Consider the following 17,793-nt stretch of genomic DNA (forward strand, 5'->3'; position numbering starts at 1 on the left):
GGTGGTTCGCTGGCGCATCCAGGAGGCCTGAGTCGAGACCCATTCACTCCTCCAGCGCGTCGTCAGCTAGACCAGGCCGCAGTGGAGGCCGGGCGACCAAGGGAGCCAGTCGGAGCTCGGGGGTCTGGGCAAAGACACCGAGGGTTGCCGAACCAGGACCCAGCGAGTCACCACGAGGGTGGCCAGGTAGCCCGCTCGGTCTCTCAGAGCCCCTTCGGTCATCCCGGCTCCGAGCAATTATAAAGGCTCACGAGCCCGGTTCTTTCTTTCTGGGGTTTTGGATGAAAGTCTTTGGCGCCTTGTCTACCTAAGTAGAACTGATCAAGTGCATGATTGTGTACATAACAATAGACATCGGCTGTAGGTTTTTGCTCGTGTCCTGTCCCATTCCCCCATTCATTGCATATGTGCATTTAAAATAAATGTCCCCATTTTTGAATGTTAACCTGCTCGTTGTGTCACTTTCTGCCATTGACTACCATGATGCGTTCGGAATATTAGCTGGCTGATTATAAGCCGATAAAACGTACATCTGGTCCGACGGGACTTGGCGATATAAAACCGCTCGGCAATCGCAAACGGAACGAGCTACTTAAGCGGCTCGTTTACGTGCAGGCCCCATCGAGGTATAAAATCCCGGCCATTCTGTCCATGCGAAGAGTTAGGTATATCGACAATCCGGCGATTGACCCTGTAGCGTGGACAGAAGAGTTGGCTGGTTTGTGGTGTGTTAAAAACACCCGCAGCTGGGTTTCGGCGTTGATCCGGAAGCTGTGACTAGATTGCCACGTTCGGTGGACGCGCGCGGCCGCAATTGGGCTAAAGGCGGTCGGCTGCACGCCGGACGGACGGAAATCTACAACAATATCGTTTTTGGCAATATCTCTCAATGGTGAAGAATCACTTAAAAATTATAGTATCCAGATCCGAATTTGGATTTTCACTATTTGTCCTTAACACACCCCCAACCTGCCCACCAAATTTCATCTAAATCCTTCTACAACTTCTTGAGATATCCTGCACACAAACAAACAAACAAACAGACAGGGTGAAAACATAACCTCATTCCTTCCACATTCGGTGGCGGAGGTAAATTATTAACGCATTAATAAAGGATTGTTTTCTGCATCCTGGTGATGTGGCTCGGGCACCACCAACCTCTCCATTTGGTGAATTTTAAATTAAATCTTAATATAAACTTGCTACACAACCGTTTAATCATGAAATCTTCAGCCAAAAGGAAATGTTCTAGTCATGGTGGATTTGGAGGTACAATTGCAAGAGCTTTATCAACAAGCTTGCTGACATGAGCCTCTTTCAGGACTTCTGCAAGTCTAATTTATATTCCATTTTCATCTGCAGAAAAAACAAAAACAAAAGATGTGTTGAAGTTTAAGAAAACGTTTGCAGGTCTAAATATGGTTTCTTAAGACTAAGTAAGAACAAAACCAAACGAGATATCTGTGATCACAAAGCAATGACCAATGGTAAGCCTCCCTCAGCTTTGGCAATTGCTCATAAATGATGGCATTTTTTTTCGGACTTCCTCATGACCTTGACCATCAACATTTAAGGATAGAGTATAAATAAAGAAAATGTGTGCCCATCTATAATCCAACAACATGGAACTCAACAACATGGAAATCAGAGGAAAATTATTCAAGTTATGATCAAAAAGGTCTTTTTTGTTAATTAGGTCACAATCTGAAAAAGTAAGTCAAGGACACAAATCAAATATGAGGTGCACAACTGCAGCGCAGGTGCACTATTCTGATGGAAAAACACCTTGGAAGGAAGGGCAAGCGGACTTTAAGATTCCGCATTGGCAAAATTGAAGGATGACAAAAAAAATGAGTTTTTTTTTTTCATATCGCCATTTGACCTTGACCTTTAACCCGGAGAGGGATGATGTAAATTGAGCTTAAATGTGCCTTGTTCTCGGCTATCGAGGGAGGGCAGTTTTGTTCTGATCGGACAAAACTTTAGTCGAGCTTCAGTGAAAATGTTAAAATGTCCATAATTAGGTCATGACCAACCTCCTTTAGGTCACGGGTAAAGAAATTATGTCAACCCCACATACTTTTTATTCCCATTATTGATGCAAAATTTAATTACGAATGCCCCAGCTGGCTCCGAGATGCAGCTTGTAAATTGATACAGCTTGGAGATTTGGAGTGCAGGAAAAAAAAAACTAAATGGTAGTTTTACATTCCTAGAGGGTCTAAAAAAACTCTGGGGTAATATTAAAATTGGAGGCACTAATTGTGGGAACAAACCCTACAACATGTATAAGCCTTCCCCTCTACGATAGCGGAAGGTTAAATATGGTCATGGGAATTACTTTCGTGCCTGTAATTAAAGAAATTAATTTTCAATCATCTAATATATCCGAATAAAAGTTTGTGCGTGTGTGCGTGTGCATGTGTGTCATCCATAATTTCAAAATCATAAAATCTAGCAGCCTGAAACTTTCCACGCATACGAAGAAAACTCCATGGAAGTGCAAGAGTGGAAATTTGGTGTTTGGGTTAATTAAAACACCCATTTTGAAGATAATTAATGACCTTATTTAATTATATCCTTCATCAGGCGATCCTCGGCCGCCTCGCTGTCTGGGGTCTGAAGATGATTCCTGAGTAACCTCGCTGGGGTCTGAAGCCGCCATGTTTTTTGGCCTGCTTAACCATTCTTTGACTTGCAACAGGCCGCAACGATTTCTTAACGATAAGGGTTATTATTTTTTTACTTTCCTCACTCATATTATTGAATGCCTGTTCCTCATAGCTATGAATTGCTGGGTATATTGCAGTGCTTAAAAACGCCTGGAGACGCCAGCGTTTGTGGCTTTATTTCATTTACACATTTGAATAACGAAGAGAATCTCTTAAGATCAGGTCAGGTATGGGAGCATGCGCCAGAGCAGCGCGTCGCTGCGTCCACTTTCTGCCGGTACTCCAGGGACCTACGTCTGGCCATCCCCCAGGCAGATGCCTGGCCCATCCCCATCTCCTTGAGATGCTGATCAACCTGCTGCAACCACGAGGCACATGGTCGGCCCATTGGCCTCCTCCTCTCAGGAGACTCCCTCGTTGAGAGAATCTGGTGAGCAGGATCAGCGTCAGGAAAACGAGCCACATGTCCATACAGCTGCAGTTTATGCTCACTGACTATGCAGGTAACAAATCTCATTTGAGTCTCTCTCAGCAACCGCTCATTGGACACAAAATCGATCAGCGATAGCCAAGGATTCTCGAAAGAGACCTGGTACCAAATAGTCTGGGATCCAAGGTCCAAAAAGGGCCTTAAAAATGAAGTTACCTGTCACGGAAAGATATACTTTGCAGGCCCCTTTTTTTTGCAAGTTCAGACCCTTAGGGAACAGAATCCAGAGGCCTGCTCTGCCTGAGGAATTGCAAAATTGGAAAAAAAAATTGCATTTTTTACCATCACTACCCTCAAATCGAAACTCGCCTCATGAAAAAATGCAGAATGATAAAGTTAGGGTAATTTTAATGGAAATAGTACTAAACTTACAGCCATTTTGAAAAAAATGGTAGCCATATTTAATTTTTCATTAAATTTAATCGTGTGTTTTCTTGTCCAACTTTCAAAGGTCGGATAGTACATATATCAAGCAAGTAACACAATTCTGAAAATGTTTCTTTACGGACCAAATTATCGTCAGTCATGCAAAATGGCAGCCATCTTCGAAAGATACAGCCACAATACATTGGGTTTTTTGCGCCAAAAAAAAGAGTAAACCAAGCAATGGTTTCGTAACAAACACAAAACACTTGAATAATTGCAATAATACTCAGAATATAATGAACATAGATATCTATGGGAAAATATGGCATCCATCTTAGAAATATGGTGGCCATTTTGAAAACCTAAAGTCAAATTTATAGTGAATACGTTAAAGGATGTTATGTTCTATTAATGTGCCAAGTTTAGAACTATTTTAATTAAAATTACCCAAACTTTATCCTTCTGCATTTTTCAATTTTTCACGAGAGGTGATTTTTTATTTGAGGGTAGTAGTGGTAAAAAATGCATTTTTATTCAATTTTGCAATTCCTCCGGCAGTCTTGCAAAAAAAAGTGGCCTGCAAAGTATGTCTTTCCGTGACGGGTCATCTCATATTTTGGTGCCCTGGATCCCAGACTACAAAGGAATATATCGCCGTCTCAGATCCCTAGTCAGAGTCCAAGTCTCACACCCATAGAGCAAGACTGGAAGCACCAAGGACCTGAAGACTTGGACTTTCGTCCTCCCGCTTAGGTACCGACAGTGCCACACCCCATGATCCAATGCATCTATGACTCCCCAGGCCCGACCCAGATGTCTGTTGACCTCTGGTTCACAGCCAGCAGAGACATGAATATCACTGCCAAGGTAAGTGAGCCTGAGTCGGAGCATATACAGAGACCAGGGAAATGACACCCAAGGAGTGACGAATCCTTGGTCTCATAATACGCTCGTTGACCGGTCTTACCTCAATTATCATTGGAGTCAGCTTATTGGACACAGCTGCAGCAACTCCTTGGGAAGGGAAACCATCAAAGCGACCAGACCAATAGGAGGTGTAACTACCCGCCATGATCTCGCCGCAATCCGATCTCCGAACCTCAGAGAGTGCTGTAATACTGATGTCCAAACACTTGAGCTCAGGTGATAACAGAAACAGGTGATCATCCTCTCTTAGGGATATGACATTCCAGGCACCCACCCGAGGATGCTCAGGTTAACCCAAACAGACCACCGTCTGGTGGACGACACCACAGCACCACCCCGAAACACTCTCCCACAATCTGACCCAGGAATGTTACCCTGTGGTTTCCCTCCTGTCATCAAAGATTGGGGGTCCCAAACGCTTTGCCCCAATCCCATCATCTGGTGAGCCGCCCTGCAAAGGAAAGCTGCACAGGAGGTACTCCCATGGAGTGGTTTTTCAGATTTTTTTATGCTTCTGGAATGTTTTGTTGAATGAAGGGCTTTACGGGGCCGGAGTGCAAATCCTGCCACCATCCTCCAAATAAGAAGTAACCAAACTGCAGGAGGACGTCCGCAGACACAGTCAGGCACGAGATATGGATGGCCAGACACTCACAAGCAGCTCCTCCGCCCTTTGACAGGTTTTGTTCTTCATCCTGCTGGGTGTCCATATCCAAACACCCTCCTCACCAAGAAACTTGGTGGGGGAGACGGTTTAGTCACCGACCATGGAACAGGTTAGTACAGGTTTACATGGTACCTGTAGCAAGTCACAGATCTAGTCTGACCTGACCTGACCTGACAATCTCTTAAACTAACAAGAATTACAAGATGTTAGCTCCAGATATGAAAGTGTCAGCAGTTCCAACTCACCCCAAAAAGTGTTGATTTTTCCAATTCGAATATTGCATGGGCGTTTCTGGGTGCATAGTTGCATCGACGGCAATTGGTAATTGTTTGCCAAGCCAGGCGTTACATTGGAGTGCTTGAGTGTGAGCAGCAGCAGGAGGAGCAGAGCAGTTTGTAAGATCAGGGTGTGTGTGGTGTTCCTGTTTCAATAGTGCTTGAATGGAACAGGTCCCTGTGGTTTCGTACAGGCCCCCTTGATTTTGTTCAGGTCCCCGTGGTTTCGTGCAGTTTATATATACCAGTGCGTGCCCATACTTGCGTGGCCGTACGTGGAAAAAAACAAACTTTCAAACTGCATGCCAGAAACAACAACCACACAGGCCGTTCCTTCGCTCTCGCGTGGCCGTACGTGCATGGCCATACGTGCAAAAAACAAAACAAAAAAACTTTCAAACAAACACACAGGCCGTTCCTTCGCTCTCATAAACGACGACTGGATTGGGCCATTGTGTTTATCTATAAATGCGCATAATAAATCGAGAAATTATTAGAATACAGTAAGTCATCACTATCCGGAAGTCTGTACGTTCTAACCCGTAATGGGGAACGCGCTCTAACTTGGCCACAACTTGGGAACCCCTTGTCCGATTAATTTCAAACCTTTTGAAAGGCAAACAAACAGAGATTGCTGGAATTATAGATAGATAGAAGATAGATACTGTGGGTGCAAAACGCCAATCAACGTGTCCTGTCATTGGTAACTAAGGCGCCCTTTCCCCATCGGCCACGCCAACGCAGCAACGTGTCCTGTCATTGGTTTGGTAAATAAATGGCCATAACCAGTGCCGTATATGAAGAGAGTCTGGCCAACTATTGTCTCGATCATGCTGCGCTCTGATTGGTCAATACCCGGTCACGTGCGTTGCTGGCACCATGTTGCAGCCCAACTCAACGCGAGTGAATTTTGGAGCGAAATTAGAATTGTTTTCGCCGTCTTTTCACGTTTTCTCATCAGATTTTGACTTTTTTGATGACACAATGTTGTGCTGTGTGGCAGTGGGGTGTTCTGTGCGTCCCGGGCAAGGCGTGAAAATGCACCGCTTCACCAGGGACCCGGAAAGACGTCGCCGTTGGGCCATAAATGTGAAAAGGGAGAACTGGACTCCACACGACAATGCCTACCTGTGTTCGGTAAGTAGCAGCGGTTTGCAGTTCCCATCCGACGTTGGATCGGAGTATCTCGGTTAAAGTCACATTGAATGAATGCCTGTTGGATCGGATCAGATCGGAGCGCTGAAACAGCTCGGAATCCGAAATAACGAGACGTAATCCGATGCCGAAATTTCACTAATGCGTAAGTCGTCAACACCAGATTTGCAATATATCTGATCCGACACACGCCACTCGCCGTAAGTAACTTTCTTGCATTGGTTTTCTCCATATTAGCTTCGGAAATAGTGTTTGCAGTTTCCCCGGAAAATTCAATCCCTTCAACTGACGACGGTCGTCAAGTGGAACAAAATGCACTGACAACGTAACTGGACAACAACAAAATGCACCGACAACGTAACTGGACAACAACAAAATGCACCGACAACGTAACTGGACAACAACAAAATGCACCGACAACGTAACTGGACAACAACAAAATGCACTGACAACGTCGCTGGATGACTGCGGCTGCTCACTGTTTTTCTTTTCTTATCTTTATCTGATGTATATTTCCCCGGGATTCCCGGCGTACGTTTCTCTGGAAATCGTTCCCACATTTTGACCGGGAATCTCAGGAATTTCCCGTCCCGGGGTTCTCGACTGCAAATCATATTTGGAAACTTTCATTGACTTTGAACTGACTGTCAACACGTACTTCAATTTTCCGTTTTTTTTTGTTTTTTCAGAAGCATTTCGACGACAGTCAGTATGAAAACAGGAGGGTTGATGGTTTAAGACCACTCAAGCACAATGCCGTCCCGACTGTCTTTCCACGTATTGTGCCTGTCACGAAAAGGAAGCCGAGGAAACGACCCCATGACGAGACGACATCACAGAAGGAGCCAGTCCCAGATCACACGTACGCAAAACAAGACATGCCTGTGAATGACGACGACAACCAAGATGTCCAACTCGTTGACCTTGCCTCCGATGTCCCTGTAACGCCGGCTGAAACCGACCAGGCCCTGACTACGACACCAAGATCGCAGCAGTGGAGGCGAAGGTGGTCTCTCTCAAGTGGTGGTTACATGAGGCACAGTGGGACAAACGCAAACAAGCCAGGGAGCTCGTCACTCTAATATAAAGGCGAATGTCCAGAAAGTTTTCAACCTCAATCAGATCAACAAGCTGTCTCGTCTCAGCACAAGGGGTACTCAGCGGTCAGCAGAAACCTACAATAAGGCTCTGCAACTCTGCTTTGCATGTGGCAGTACCGACTACGAAGTCCTGTTGTCGCAACACCAGCCGCTGCCATCGCTTCTTCGTTACGACGGAAGATGGAGGTTATTGCGATGGAACCTGGTATTCTTTATAAAGTGTTCGACTTCCTCCAGCTGAAGGTTGCTACCATGAAGGAACCGGAGCGTGAGTGCTACCTAACGCTGGATGAAATGGCAATTGAAGTGGGATTGCAGTTCGACAGATCATCCAGTAGTTTGCGTGGAAATGTAACTTTGCCAGGACATGGTGGCGCTGCAACTCATGCCCTCGTATTCATGCTGACTGGCATCACCTCCAGATGGAAGCAAACAATTGCCTATCATTTTACGGGCAATTCAGTGAACGGAGCCTATTTCCAGCCACAATCGTACAGCGGGCTCATGTCATTGGGCTCCACATCAACTTAGTCACATGTGACATGGGTAGTGCCCATCGAGCAATGTTCAAGAACTTCGGACTGGTTAGTTCGAAGCACACAGTGAGAGTCAATCGAATTCCCCACCCATGCGCTGACGGCAGGTTCCTACACTTCATGTACGACGTACCGCACCTGATCAAGAATGTCAAGGCGGGTCTGGTGAATGGGAACGAATTCAAGCTCGGTGCTGATATCGTCTCCAGGCATGATCTGCCTTCAAATGTCGTCAGCCTGGGGGTAATCAAGGAACTGGTGACATTTCAGGTCAATGACAACCTGAAACTGATGCCCAATCTCGGAATGGAAATGGTGTCGAACACCGCCCATTAAGAAAAAATGAAAATGGGAAAGGCATTGAATTTTTTCAGTAAGTCGGTCAGTGCTGGGCTGCACTACCTGGTGGAAAACGAAGGTTTTGACAACGCGCTGCTAACGACTGCCTGGCTTTTGGACTTTATGAACACCTGGTTCGACCTGATGTCCAACCGTCACCCTGTCCAGTAAAGCGAATACGTGTGCTTACGAGAGGGCGATCCGGCACCTTGAAGAGACGCTGGTGGTATTCGGAGGGATAGAATGTGGCAAATCGTGCAAGCCGTGGCAATCCGGCGTCATATTATCGGCCTCGCCCGTGCTCGACATTCAGAGAGAACTGCTGGCCAGGCTACACCACTTTGTGCTCACATCCAGACTCATGCAGGATTGCCTCGAGAACCTGTTTGAGAGCGTCCGATTCAAGAATCCTGTCCCAAGCGCGCTGGAATTCCGACAGGCTCTGAAGCTCATAATGGTGGCGCAATTTCTGAAGTGTCCCGCGTCCGGTAATTATCTTGAGGATGACCGGTCATTTTTAGCGGATTTCCTCGACACTCCGAAAGAGAAACCGGCGACACCAGACGAATGTGACGAGGACACATTCAGCTATTTGATTGGAGAGCTGCCTCCTGATCCTCCAAGCAAAGCCCAAGAGAGCAGCTTGTATTACCTGGCTGGCTACTGTATTCCCTCCGTCTCCAAATCCTGGACACATTGCACCACTTGCCTGGAAGCCACGGAAGACCACCGAAAGTCTCTTTCGCAGGGCAGTCGTGAGGCGATAATAAGACTGAAGGGGTACAACGAAGGCGCTTTGACTCATTGCAGTGACGAGGCTTTCAAGATGTTCAGAGGAGGAGAGAAGCAGTTCAGGATGGTGCAGGACCAGTTGAATGGGCATAACCTGGTTGAAAAACTTGTCCGTCATCTGTCAGCTTTCTCAGTTGATATTCCCGACTGCCACAATCTGAAAACGAAGCTACTGAGGAAGTTTTTCACTGTGCATCTGTACATCTATTCCAAAGCGCAAAATTTGATCCGTGTCAGCCAGACAAAAGTTGGTACTGCCAGTCAACTCGGCAGCAAGAGCGCAGCAATGAGAGCGTGTGTTAAAAAAATGAAGTAGAACTGAGCTTGGTGTCAGTTGTTCGTATTAACCCATTCAGGACGGGAGGCGGCCATAACCGCTTGGAGGTTATAGCCGCCTCCCGTCCTGAAGGGGTTAAGTCATATGGAGAAGAACCGAAGATGGTTTTGACTTTTAACCCCTTCAGAACGGGTGATAGAATGGGTTATAGCCGTCTACCGTACTTTTTCGTTTTGGCGTTTTATGAATCTTGTACTCTGTAATTTTGGGTCATGTTTCTTTTCATTCATCCTGAGGAGCTCTCCGAACCATGGTTGGCTTTGCTGAACTGGTCAATTTTGCGCTCGATTTCTAGCCTCTGTGGTTCGTGCGATACACACGTTTCCATGGATTCAGGCAAGAAATCTTGTACAGTCAAGAAATAGATTAGTCCGTCCTCAGTATGGGACTTGCAGTATTATGCCACCTCAGTTATTTTTGGGTGGGTTTATCACCATCCAGAATACACCATCTTGTAGAGCGACTTATTTTCGAGCAAAGCTCAAAATTTGAAGTCAAAACTCCCATTACTTTTTGTGTTCATTAAGAAGAATTAAATTCATTAAGAATTTTTGTTACATTAAGAAGGAAAATGCCCGTTCATATCGCACCGCGCGTATGCTCCCGCATAGCCAGCATCACGCCTGCCTGCCTGCCGAGCCAGTTGGCCAGACTCTCTTTATATATGGCACTGGCCATAACTTGGGAACCACTTGTCCGATTAATATCAAACCTTGAAAAGGCACATACACAGGTCCCCAGCAATATACCTGGCAGGTTTCAATTAGATCAGACCAATGGTTGGCGAGAAACAGCGGTGTCTCTATCTCTATCTCTATCTCTCTCCTGGAATTATAGATAGATTATATGATCATGAGGTCGTACGTGAGCGGTAGGTACTTCCATGTTTTCAGTGATTACTTTTGGTTAATGTTCCCACAAATTTTCCGGAACTGAGACATCAAAGTTCTTGCAGATGTGCCAGCGGATTACATTATAAACTCTGTTGTGTCATTGTGTGTACAGCTGTTCTGACATGAGTTTGTTTTTGTGTGTGTGTTCGCTCAGTAAGCATAACATATTGTCGCGGATTCGCGCCCGCCGGCGTGCGAACGGCCACGTAACTCGAATCGCGGCACGTCGCCCACCGGACGGACAATCCAGTCGTGACCCTCTCGGACTAACGCCGGGAACCAGTCACGGGTGGACCTTTCGGTCTCACCGCGATCGAGCCAATCGGCCCCCGCGTGGGATAGGGTTGCTCGCCAAATTCGACCTACCTAAGTACCCACACGGAGGGTAGACCGGGCGATCGCACCTCGCCGCAGGTCGACTTCGGACACGGGCCACTTAAGCGACCCGTTCCGTACTATCGGGATAACCGAGCGGTGTTATTCGTCGGCCTCGACGGTTCGATTAATTATCGGGCGTCTTAGCCCACGACCAACCCTTTATGTGAAGCAAGATGAGGATTCAATGAAAGAAATGACGAAGCGAAGCGGGAAAACAGTTCAATAATAAGCACATTTATTTCGCGATGAACGGAAAGCACACATATACAATTCCACCAAAAGCACATGTAAAAGAAGAAGACAAAAAGCAAATGTAACAATGCAGATCTATCCGACTACCGGGCACTCGGCAACACTTATACAATTTTACTTCACAGACGGTGCCGACAACACATATTCCCAAAGCAAAAGAAAAGAGAACCACCCTCCAGGATGAGGGGGGTAGGCGGGCCTGGGGCCGAGACCGTGTCGGGTCTACCCGTCTGATGATGAGACGCGAAGTGGCGGTGGTGCCTCAACTCCGCGGGCCTCGCGGACAGTGGCTGGCAGGGGGTGGGAAGGGGGCCCCCTTTTGTCGCACTATCTCAGCGCGGGGGGAAACAGGAGGGGGTTGCTGATGCTCGGGGAAAGGAGGATTTCACAAAATCTTGGGTCCCGCGACGAGCGTCTCCACCACGACCTCGGTCGCGCCGCCGGCCTTTCCCTCCGCAGTTCCCCGAATCCGACGCGAGCACCCCCTCAACCGCCTTCGCCGCCGCCGCCTCTCCACAGCTCCATCCTCTTCACTCCGACTCCGCGAACTCCCAACTGCCCCTCGACTGACGAACTGCTTCTCCCCTTCCAACTGCGAACTCTTCCTCCGCTTCCAACTCAACTGAACTGTCTGACGAACGCAGTCGTTTTTATAAGCCCCGTGGCTTCGCTCTTCCACCTTTGACCCTCTGCCTCCGACCTTTCACCTCGCTCCCCATTGGCCCGAGGAAAAGTGGGCGTGAATGCTTTTTGATCCATGAATTTGCATATAGCGACCGCCCTCCAACGCCCTGGAGGCGGGACCAAACCGCCCCTCGCTCACCGATTGGACGGAACAAAAGTGGGCGTGAGTCGTTTTTGATCCGTTTTTCTGCGGAAAGTCCGCGATGCTTTTGAACACGCTGCTCGGTGCGCGCCCTACACGAGTCCAGCATCGGTGCCCACGAGTGGCGCGAGATGACGGTGATGCGATGGTGGCGAGTTGTGACGGTAAAGGTCGTGGCGGTTGTGGTGAAGCGGCGTTGTGGTTGGTGGTTGTTGTTGTGATGGCTGTTGAGACGTGGTTGGTGGTGGTAATAATGGCGGTTGGTCCAAAATAAAGATAGTAAAAGAAAAACGGCTATCCTGAAGAGTCGCAGCCCTCATGAATGACATTTATTCCCTCTAGACAACGGGTTTGGGCCTAACTACACATATACTTACCGAGATATCTCACCTAAGGGACCTGAATGGTGGTTTGCGAATTTGGTCAACCACAACAATATCATTCTCTTTACTAACCCCACATCCACACCTTATCTTTTTTTTTTTTTCCTCTCTCTCCCTCTCTCCCTCTCTCCCTCTCTCCCTCTCTCTCCCTCTCTCTCCCTCTCTCTGTCCCTCTCTCCCTCTCTCTGTCCCTCTCTCCCTCTCTCTGTCCCTCTCTCCCCCTCTCCCTCTCTCTCTCGCTGTCTCTCTGTCTCTCTCCCCTCTCTCTCTTTCTCTCAAACCCCCCCCTTTCTTAATACCCCCATCAGCGAAGCGACGGGTTGTATTTGCTCGTGTACAGTATCAAGAAGAAAGTGTGTTTGTTAATTGCTGGAATCCTTCGGATTTCGGCAATTATGTTGGTCAGTTGTGTGTGTCATTCTGTGTGTCTGTCTGTCTGTCTGTCTGTCTGTCTGTTTGTTTGTTTGTGTGTTTGTTTACATTGTAGCAGCCACACCGTTTCAGCAATCATGACCAAACTGGGTACAGACGTCGGCCATGGTCCAGCTTAGACACTTGCCATTTTCGGTGAATCTAGGTCAAAGGTCAAGGTCAAGGTCACCGAAAAACCGAAATTCTTATTTTCGCAATAACGTCCGCTAAAATGGTTGTATTAACTTCAAACCAAATCCAAAATGTGCATCTTCCAATTCTGCATCCAAACTTATGTCTCATTGGGGTGTCACCCCAACGCCCTTCTTTGCGGTCAGGGGTCGAATGTCAGGGGGGTCGGGTCAAAAATTTCAAATTGCGACAAAAACGTCATTTCGATCCCGATTGACTTCAAATTTGGCATGTGGTATATTGGTATGAGTGTCCTATTATATCCCAAAAATGATGAAATTTGGTTCAGCCACTTCCGGTTAGCATGGCAACAATGTTCAAGTGTTGTAAATTCGTTGTTATTGGTTTCATTTCAGGGAGGTTTGATCTCCCGCATGCAAAGCTTGTCACTATTTGAAGTCACAACGTCAAGGCAAATCTGGTGACCTTGCAAGATCAAACTCCAGGTTTTTGTTTTTTCAGAGATCATGGAGATATGACAAAGTTATTCTGGCAATTCCTTTCTCAACGAGCAATTTAATTTGTTTGTTTATGCATTCAGACCCTGCAGGAAACCAGTGCAACCAAACTTTGCATGGCCTGCTTTTTCATTCAGAAGAAGGTCAAGGGCAATGTTTGGATAAAAATAATTCAAAATCAGATCATTGGCCTTTTGGCCTCGATCAGGTGTTGTGCTTCTACGCTGCCTGCATCTTTTTTCTCCCCAGGAGCAATCGAGTAATATATATTGTGAAGATCGTATGTTGAGGTTGTTGTGATTTGTTGTCAACAACACAAATATAATGACTATAGCGTTTACATGTGCACCTGTTATGTAAAAGATTACTTTTTACAGGTTTATTATAACACGTCCGTGTTCAGGCCTCGATTGAATATGTTCTTATTCACTGCTTGGGATTTTCCCAGGAGTGATCAAGCAATATGTATTGTGAAGATCTTATGTTGAGGTTGTAGTGATTTGTTGTATTGAAAAATAAAATTAATTAAAAGAAGTTAAAAGAAGGGAAAGCAGATCAAGCACATTTTGCAACGCCCAAGGTTGGTAACTCATACGAAACCATAAGTATAACATTCCCCAATTTGTCATGCAGGAAATGTTGAATATAAATTTCATTGAATTTTCCAAAGAAATGCTGGGTAGTTTCTCATAAATGTCAGGTTGAAGATACATTCAGTAAACATCCCAAAATTGAATCTGTGCATTAACCAAGCTCTGAATGAAGTTTCAGAGCAGTCAATTTCTGCTGTTCTTGAAGAGTAGCAAACGGCCTATTTTGCTATGATGAAGGTTAAAGCCCAAAACGTCAGCATTTTATAATCATTCGTAATGGATAACACTAACTATTTTATCTTATGTTTTTATTAACTTTTGTAAGACACCCATTTACAGTAAATCTCATGTACATGGATGTCTCTTACAGTCATGTGCTGCTCTTCAAGAACAGCAATAATTTGCTTCTCAGAAATAAAATCAGACTTTCAAAGGTTATTAAGAAGCACCGAGAATGTTTATGGCTTTTCTAAATCCTTCTTGTGAACTCACCACGACTTTTTCAAGAATTTGCTTCCATTTTTCAGATGCACACTCAGTATCTCCATACATGTAGTATGTCCTCTCCTTAAAAACAAGACTGGAAGGGGTAAAAGTGGGTGTTTATTGCCAATGTATTTTAAGAGCAAAGTTTATGAGTAAAAATTTGGATTCAATTTCAGTTCTTACCAATGTGTACATTTTTAATGTTATTGCAACTTTTATCACCTTTCATTTTTAAATGTGAGCCTCGGTTTTAAATGTGAATCAATGTATTATTTCATTACTTGAATACGCAGCTCAAAAAACTCAAATTCAACTCACCTGCAGGTAAGCTCAAACCTTCAACTGTTCCTTTTGCCAACCAGATTACCGATTATTTTTGCTTAAAATAGCCGAGGTCAGTTGAACATATTAAATACCACACGTCATATTGATCATATTTGGCTGGCAAGATAGCTCAGAGGTAGTATATCACCTTTGAGTCATCGAGACTGGCTTTTATTCCTCACTGAACTACAGAGATGTCAATAAGTCACTTGAACCAAGTCTCAAGTCAGTCTCAAATCTTTGAGGGTAAGTATCAAGTCACCAAAGTTTACTTTAACTTGTGTCAAGTCCCACATTTACTTGTAAACTTTGGAGTACAAGCTATCACTTAAAATGCAGGGCTTCATTTATTGCAATGTATGTTCTGAAAAGCTGTTTAGCACAAGTTTTTCTTGTCAACTTCAGCAGTGGACAGTTTTTGCTTTTAAATATGAGCGATTCTTACTTTTTTATTCTTTATGATTGAGTGTGACTTTTTTCCAATTTGGGCTGATTATTTAAAACATTTCTATGGTTTATCTTCTGCAAAGATGTGTGAGAAGATAATTTCTGAACTCTTCATACCTTATAGAAATAGAAACATCTGCTCACTCCAAGAGCAGCCTTGAGAGGTTGAGTGGGGGAGGGGGGGTGGCGAGGGTATTGGGGCAAATATGCTTTGTATCGTGGCTAGTAATCCCTCCCCCCCTTGCCCCCCACCTCCAGTGGGGGTCAGTGAATCACTTGCACTGTGCCACGTTTACAGGTGAAAATCATAAGTCATTCTCCACAAGGTGGATGGGGAGGGGGGCGACGGCCTTGACCCAACCTTAGGTATGCCAGCACATATGCAAAATTGAGTGGAGATGGTTCTAGGGTTATATTTTTCTGTGATTTTCACACATACATACCCAAATAGAATTCCCTTATTAAAATTTAGCTCTCATACAAGCCTCGACAATGTACACACAAAAAATTAAATTAAATAAAATACACTAGGATTTGCAACTAATTTAGTCACAGCTTTGGACGAGAGTTTTCACGTGTTATTCGAGCTGTCGTCCCCTGAAACCTAAAAACTTATGATCAAGAGATGAGTCGCTTCAAGTTACAACCTTCTCCAACTGTTCAACGCAGATGCAGCCAATCTTATCAGTCGTTTGGTAATAGGCGACAAAACATGGCTTCACCACTCGGATATTAAAATTGTGGTATTCATATTGGAATCACAAGGGATCACCACCACCCAAGAAACTTTGCACCAACCGCTGAGCTGTTCTTGACTTTCTGGGATGCCAAGGGTATCCTGCTAATTGACTCTGCACCTCAAAAAACTACAGGTCAGGTCAGGTATGGGAGCATGTGCCAGAACAGCGCGTCGCTGCGTCCACTTTCCGCCGGTACTCCAGGGGCCTCCGTCTGGCCATCCCCCAGGCAGATGCCAGGCCCATCCCCATCTCCTTGAGATGATGGTCAACCTGCTGCAACCACGAGGCACGTGATCGGCCCACTAGCCTCCTCCACTCATGAGACTCCCTCGCTGAGAGAATCTGGTGAGCAGGATCAGCGTCAGGAAAATGAGCCACATGTCCATACAGCCGTAACTGACGCTCACGGACTATGCAGGTAACAAATCTCATCCGAGTCTCTCTCAGCAACCGCTCGTTGGACACAAAATCCGACCAGCGATAGCCAAAGATTCTCCGAAGAGACCTGGTACCAAAGGAATTAAGTCTCCGTCTCAGATCCTTGGTCAGAGTCCAAGTCTCGCATCCATAAAGCAAGACTGGAAGTACCAAGGACCTGAAGACTCGGACTTTTGTCCTCCCGCACAGGTACCGGCAGCGCCACACCCCATGATCCAGTGAATCCATGACTCCCCAGGCCCGACCCAGACGTCTATTGACCACTGACTCACAGCCAGCAGAGACATGAATATCACTGCCAAGGTAAGTGAATCTCTCCACGACCTCAACATCCTCACCACAAACAGACAGGACAGCAGCATCCAAGATGTCACCGAAAGCCTGGATCTTAGTTTTGACCCAAGAAACCCGTAATCCCAGCGGCTCAGACTCCTCATTCAGCACCTCGAGGGCCCCCAAAAGGATATCTAAAGTCTCCGCAAAGATGACTGCATCATCTGCAAAATCAAGGTCCGAGATCTTGACATTCCCAAATGATGCACCGCAGCTTGATCTCTCCTCAGACATCCTCCCTAAAATCCAGTCCATACAAGTGCTGAAAAGTGTGGGGGCCAGTACATACCCCTGACGAACTCCAGTAACAACTGGAAATAAGTCAGAGATGGTACCACCACACTTCACAGCACTCTCAGTACCAGAGTAGAGTTCAGACATCAGATCGATCAGTTTTGGTGGCACCCCACGAAGACCAAGAATTCTCCAGAGGACATCCCGATTCACTGAATCGAACGCTTTACAGAGATCACCATAGGCAGCAAGCAGCCCCTGCGGAAACTCTCATCTGCGTTATGTGAGGACACGAAGAGCAAGGATACGGTCAATCGTTGACCTCTTTGGTGTAAAGCCTGACTGCTCTGGATGCTGGTGCTCAAGCAGATGGTGGCGAACCCTATCAATAATTATCCGAGCAAAGACCTTGCCCGGCACTGAGAGCAGCGTCACCCCTCGGTCGTTGTTGCAGTCTTGGCGATCACCCTTCCCTTTCCAGAGAGGAATAACAAGGCCCCTCTTCCAATCAGTTGGGATGATGCCTGTGTTCCAGGCAGAGCACAAAACTGCATGCAACGACACGAGTGCAGCATTTCCACCAGCCTTGAGAAGTTCAGCATGGATGCCACAGATCCCTGGAGCTTTGCCCCGTTTCAATCGGTTCACCGCAGCCCGTGTTTCCACAAGTGAAGGTGGACCACAGTTGATTCGAGGGTCAGCAACAGGGATTGTAACACCCTTGACGCCCAACTCGACAGCTGGGGGAT

The 17,793-nt window shown here is 46.1% G+C and overlaps 1 protein-coding gene across 5 annotated transcripts in view; it reads right to left on the reverse strand.

Annotated features, from left to right (window-relative positions):
* Positions 1-17,793, reverse strand: part of LOC147017993 (dual adapter for phosphotyrosine and 3-phosphotyrosine and 3-phosphoinositide-like) — a 63,153-nt gene that overhangs the window by 1,821 nt on the left and 43,539 nt on the right. For all 5 annotated transcript variants that reach the window (XM_085897147.1, XM_085897146.1, XM_085897143.1 and 2 more), the window contains one exon: positions 14,535-14,622. In XM_085897147.1, the coding sequence (XP_085753273.1) occupies positions 14,535-14,622 (88 nt within the window). Of the gene's footprint in view, positions 1-14,534; positions 14,623-17,793 lie in introns of those variants that run through there.

The sequence above is a fragment of the Eptatretus burgeri genome, chromosome 10 (genome assembly GCF_056783735.1).
Source record: "Eptatretus burgeri isolate ZD-2024b chromosome 10, Ebu_testis_v1, whole genome shotgun sequence".
NCBI lineage: Eukaryota > Metazoa > Chordata > Myxini > Myxiniformes > Myxinidae > Eptatretus > Eptatretus burgeri.